Below are 6,000 nucleotides of genomic sequence, written 5' to 3'. Positions count from 1 at the left end.
TACAAGAAATACACAAAACCTTGCAACTTTACTTTCTTTGGAATCGCCTCAATTTACAATGTGTCACACAGGTTACAAACTAGGTAAGCAAAAGGAAAGCCTCGGTTAAGAGATCTATAAAGAATGACCTGTAAAAGTTGATAAACTTACAAATTAGGGCAAAGAAAAAGAGAGCTAGTATACAAAGAATGACACTGAAACATGGGTGCTAATCTATATTTTTCTGTGTATCTAAGGTTTTCTTATGAACATATACAAAAGGGTGCTAGACACGCTGTATTGTCACCCTAACATGAAAGCAATATTATTGGAGAACTCAAAACAATCAGGAGCTTACAAAGAATTGGAAGGTGTTGTACTTGAAGAGGAAGCCTCAAGAGGGCATGGAGAAGGGCTTGAAAAATTTACTTCTCTTTCAAGGTCAAGTAATGGTCTTATTCTTCTCTCCACTTCATTACTTTGTAGATTAATCTCCTCGAGAATCATAGACAATGCAGACTTGCAAGAGTATTCATCACTGAATGCCAGGGTCCATCTGCCATCAACCAAAGCTTTTTTGTTCACTTTGGCATAGGTAGTGCGTTTATCCGAATCCAAAAAGGGCAGAGTGGATGGACGGATCCGCAGGTGTAACCATCTAGCATGCTTATCATCAATTTTAGGCTGAAGTCAAAGAGATAAGAAAGAAAAGTTATGCTTTCCAATCTAAGGTCATCACAAAGACAGGTTAAGGAAGTGAGGGAATTTTCATTCCCCAGTACTTTCAACCAACAGCCAGTTAGTTACTATGTCGTGGAGAAGAAAGCATGTAAATATTTTGAAGTGAAAGACAATATGTCACAATTGCATAAGAAAATCACAAGGCATACATACATTTGAGCCAGCCAAAGGGGCAGTAACACGAACAACTCCATAATGCTGTTTTAGGGGTAATTCTTCTGCAAGGAGAACCCATCCAGATGTTTCCATGGAAACTGCTAGAAAGCGAAAATGCCGCTCTTTACCCCTCTCAAATGAAATTCTGCAGGGCACTGCATCAACTGCATATGGCAACCACCAGAGTCACTGAAATGAAAGATACTTCATATATATAGTTCATTTGGGGAGAAAACAAGGAATAATTGATGGTGCAGCCCTTAGAATACAACAAGATCTCTTGGGAGATCCAAAACATAGCAAACATCTACAAAATTGAAGGGAAATATTTTGAAAATAGGAATCATCTCATAGCCATTATTTCTCCCGCTCTATCTATTGGGGGAAGAGAGAGAACCCATTACTTAAAAAGGCATATCTTAAAAATGCCGCTCTTTACCCCTCTCAAATGAAATTCTGCAGGGCACTGCATCAACTGCATATGGCAACCACCAGAGTCACTGAAATGCAAGATACTTCATATATATAGTTCATTTGGGGAGAAAACAAGGAATAATTGATGGTGCAGCCTTTAGAATACAAGAAGATCTCTTGGGAGATCCAAAACATAGCAAACATCTACAAAATTGAAGGGAAATATTTTGAAAATAGGAATCATCTCATAGCCATTATTTCTCCCGCTCCTATCTATTGGGGGAAGAGAGAGAACCCATTACTTAAAAAGGCATATAAATTTGAAAAAGATCACTAACCAAGTCTTAACTCGGTTCCCGGTTTTGGACCTAAGACACCCAGGCCAGCAGCTTTTGCTCGGAAGGATTGGGGAACATCAATTGGAGGAAGGATAGGCGGTTGATCAGGCAAAGCTCTACCAAGGGAGAAAATTTGAAGTTGATGAAGAAGCACAAAAACCTAATATGGTAAGAATGACAAATATTAGAAACAAAAACAATGTGTAAGAACATTGTGTAACAGTAACACAGCCACATCACATGCATAAAAGTGCAGGAATACACAGAATATGCTCAATCACATTTTAAGGCTCTTACATCTTATTTCCAATGGATCAGATATCCATGATGAATGTACAGAATACTGTATGTGTGTGAGAGAGAGAGAGAGAGGCATATCATATGTGCATAAATGTGTGGTAATACACACTATGCTCATTACATTTCAAGGCCTTACATCCATTTATTTCCAATGGCTCACATATTCATAATGGATGTAGCAAAATATCGAGAGAAGAAAAAGAGAGTATGAAAAGAAAAGCCAATAACTTGTATAGTTTTATAGGGTGTTCAATAAAACTTAATACTTTTTACCTAATGACTTAAATTCACTTTAAGATAAATTGTCCTTAAGTTGTTGATTTAAAACTTATTATTGAATTTTTACTTTAAGTATTATGGTTGTTTGATAAACTTGAAATTTATTATAAATCATCAAATTGGTGTATTTACCCTCATTAATTTTAACAAATATTTATACTTTCACTAGTCTTAAGTAACAAATTTGTTTGTTAAACATCCATACTTAAAGTATGATAGATGCTTAAGAGAATTAAAAAAATATTAAATATAAAAGATGAGTTGTGAAAGTAAAGTCATGGTTATAAAATATATTCTTACTAAACATGGGCAAATGAGGTAAAAGAGATTTGAGATATAAAAAAAGTTAACCATTTTAACTTAATACTTAAATTATTTTTGACTTTTATGATATTAAGTTATTTTACCAAGCATGCTTAATCTATTTAATGACTTAAATTAAGTTATTAAGTCATTAAATTGGTATACCAAATACCCTCTTAGTTTTAAACTTAATCCATACTACAGTCATAAGATACATGTTCACATGTATCTGACATTTCTCATGCTTCTAAAAAAGGAATTAAAAAAAAATATATGAGATCAAGCACAACCTTCACCAACTCACACATTCTTTCACCAGCAACAATTGATGATTCAACTGGAATAACCTCTGTAGAAACAAAGAAATGTTAATGAAAATTCTCTAAATACTGAAAGAAAAAGGAGAATTTATTTCAAGAGTCCTTAGCCATGCAATTCAGCAAAAGATGTCTTACCTTCAAAAGAGGACTTTTGTAATGGCAAGAGCACATATTTAGGCTCTCTCCGAGGGGATGAAGCCTCAATTGCTACACAAATAAATCTCATTGTTACACACCATTGTAACACAAAATAACCACTCATCGTTAGCAACCACCAACATTACACTAAGTACCTCTTTTGCACTTCCTCCACTCATCACAAAGAACTGTGATAAGTAGATCTAGCCAGAAACCTTTAACCTCCCGCAAGAGAGTGCCGATGCAGTTCCTGTATGAGTCCTGTAAATGAAGGGAATAAATATCATTGCATAACAGAATCTACTAGTCCATCAAGAAAAACCAGAAAAAATGAATCCAGTTGCAAGTGACACAAACAGAATAGAGTCAACAAATGTAAAAATATAAACCACAAAGATTGAAAATAACAAAGTTACATTCAGAGTTAAACAATATGCAAGAATGGTTCACAACCTGCAAAGAATTTATACTAAGGTTTTTATGTCATCAAGTGTGCTTCTGGGGTTAGCGATATCACCTATGGCATCATTTCTTAAAATTAAATATCATCCTAAGCACAGAACACTTCTGCTGCATTGATGATATAAATTGAGATCTCCTTACTTCATCCCTCCTTAAGGTTGATTTCAGTGTCACATTTGAATACATTTTGGTACATTAAGTGTTAATAGTAAAATGCAGGACAAAAAATATGGTTTGAGGTCATGTTTTCTTCAAGCATCAAAGGTCACAAAGCCTTATTTGTCATGTAGTTGGTATTAACCTTTGTATGGCCTACTAATCATACGGAGACTTTAACTAGGACAAACCTTTGAAGCAATGGATCATAATCAAGCAGATAAACAAATTAAAAGTAAACTTTAGATTTCATCTAGCAATAAGATCATTGCTATGAAGGCTTAAAAGAGTTTTAAACAAGTAAAAGGAAAGAATTTGAGGAAAATGAATCCGATCAGTTCTTCCATCAACCAAAAAAAACAAAAGAAGAAGAAGAAAAAGAAAGAAACTCTTAAACACATTATTTTGTGGAAGGTGTGATCTCAATATGAACATGATCAAGCATGTAATGCCATTCGTCCACTATATTCTTCTAGGTCCTCAGCTTAGACACAACCAACACTCCATCTGTTACTAGTTCTTAACATGGCATTTTTAAAACAAGATTAATAACCAGAATATAACAGATGTACAATTGTACAAAAGAATCACCCAAAGTAGCTCTGAACCAATAGATGTAACAAGTAAAAGGCATCCAAAGTACAAAATCCTAGCAGACATTAGCCCACAAATTCTAAACAATGGAAGCATCAATAGGACTAGAATAATTAAGAAAAGAAAACCATATTAAAAATTTATATCAACAAAAAGGAATTAATAGGAGAAAAAAAAAGTCTCTGTATCCCATGAAGAGAACATCAAATTACTAAACAAGAGAAGTCACCCTTTTGACAATTCATGTCAATTCATGTATAGAACAAAGGAAAAGACTATCTCATTTTAAGGATCTTGTGTATCATCAGAAAATATCTTACTTTGAGCAATTCAAGGTGATGACTGTTAAACTCAGTCTCATTATAAGGAAATAATTGGCGCAGAGCCCAACCACCATCCCACAAGGTCTCCGCAGAAATATTTGAGCGGCAAAAAAGGTTGACCAAAGCGTCGAGCACCTGGAAGACAAAGATATCCATTATGATAAAATAATTGTCAACTTGAAGTGATAAGCCATTTGGATTTTCTCTACTTTCCCTAAAAGTGAATTAAATATCTAGCACAAGAATGATTTTAGTCCGGTGCCATGCAATGGACACCTCTACATGAATGGAAAAAAAAATTATAAGACAACCAAGTTTCAACTTTCAGGCTAAATTGTGCAGACTGAAGTGCCATGACAGTCTAAATGAACAAAAGCTGTGGGACCTTTATCCCATTATTAAAAAGAGGGAGTTGAATTTTTAATCTTGCATGTCTGGAAAATACTATACAACTTGGGTCATGTGGAGATTATGGGCCTGTTTAGAAACATTTTCAAAAAGAGTTCTCAAAAAAACAATTTTTCAGAACAGTTCTTAAAAACTGTTCTCAAATCTTTTTAGGGATTAATTTTGTATGGAAACTCAAATATGAAAAACAATTTTCTAGACTTATTTTCTATGAAAGTACTCTACAATGTAAATGTTCTCAAAATATCCTTCATATTTTCAATTTGTTAATCAAAACATCCTTCATATTTTCAATTTGTTAATCAAAACATTCTACAAAAAAACAACTAAAATTTGTTTTAAAAAATAAACTGTTCGCGGAATAAATTTTCAAAAAAATGTTTTCTGTCAAAATTTTGTCAAACATGGTGTCTAAATGCTGAAGTTATAGAGAAACAAGAGAAAATAATTCTTGTAAAATTTTAGGATCTAAATTATATTGTACAACTATACAACACTTAACTACAGAAACTATATTACATGGTCAACAGCCCAATCCCAGTTCTTCCAACACTTCCCCTCAAGTTGGTGCAAAGATGTTTTGCATTCCCAGCTTGTCAATCATTTGTTGAAACTTGGGAGTCCTTTAGTGAGAACATTAGTCAGCTAATTAGTAGTACATATATATGATATGTACAGTTGGCCACTATCCAGCTTTTCCTTTATAAAATGTTTCTCAACCTCCACATGCTTGATTCGATCGTGATGGACTGAGTTGTGAGCTACGTTGATGGCAGTTTTATTGTCACAATACAATATAATAGGTTCTTGAAATTTGATCTTGAGATGCCTAAATATGATTTTAATCCAAAGAGGTTCACAAATACCTTATGCCTTAGCTCTAAATTCTGCTTCCGCACTTGAATGGGCTGCTACTGATCGTCTCTTACTTCTCCAAGTGATAAGATCACCTCCTAAGAAAGTACAATATCTAGTAGTTGATCGTCTCTCCATAATAGATCCAACCCAACTTGCATCTATGTAGGCTTCCAACTTGAACTCCCTACCATTCTTAAACAAAGCACCCTTGCTAGGAGCTATCTTCAGATA

The 6,000-nt window shown here is 34.2% G+C and overlaps 1 protein-coding gene across 9 annotated transcripts in view; it reads right to left on the bottom strand.

Moving 5' to 3' along the window:
• Positions 1–6,000, bottom strand: part of LOC117924699 (protein TRANSPARENT TESTA 9) — a 44,445-nt gene continuing 38,445 nt past the window's right edge. For 4 of the 9 annotated variants that reach the window (XM_034843407.1, XM_034843408.1, XM_034843411.1 and 1 more), the window contains 8 exons: positions 4,501–4,638; positions 3,124–3,229; positions 2,966–3,037; positions 2,801–2,859; positions 1,629–1,788; positions 1,316–1,351; positions 874–1,040; positions 1–663 (listed from right to left, as the gene is read on the bottom strand). In XM_034843407.1, the coding sequence (XP_034699298.1) occupies positions 334–663; positions 874–1,040; positions 1,316–1,351; positions 1,629–1,788; positions 2,801–2,859; positions 2,966–3,037; positions 3,124–3,229; positions 4,501–4,638 (1,068 nt within the window). In that variant the 3' untranslated portion in view covers positions 1–333. The other 5 variants (XM_034843409.1, XM_034843410.1, XM_034843413.1 and 2 more) reach the window with 4 other exon arrangements.

The sequence above is a fragment of the Vitis riparia genome, chromosome 11, assembly GCF_004353265.1.
Source record: "Vitis riparia cultivar Riparia Gloire de Montpellier isolate 1030 chromosome 11, EGFV_Vit.rip_1.0, whole genome shotgun sequence".
In the NCBI taxonomy this organism is placed as follows: Eukaryota; Viridiplantae; Streptophyta; class Magnoliopsida; order Vitales; family Vitaceae; genus Vitis; species Vitis riparia.
The sequence above is the reverse complement of the archived record's forward strand: the minus strand, read 5'-3'. Positions and strand labels throughout refer to the sequence as shown.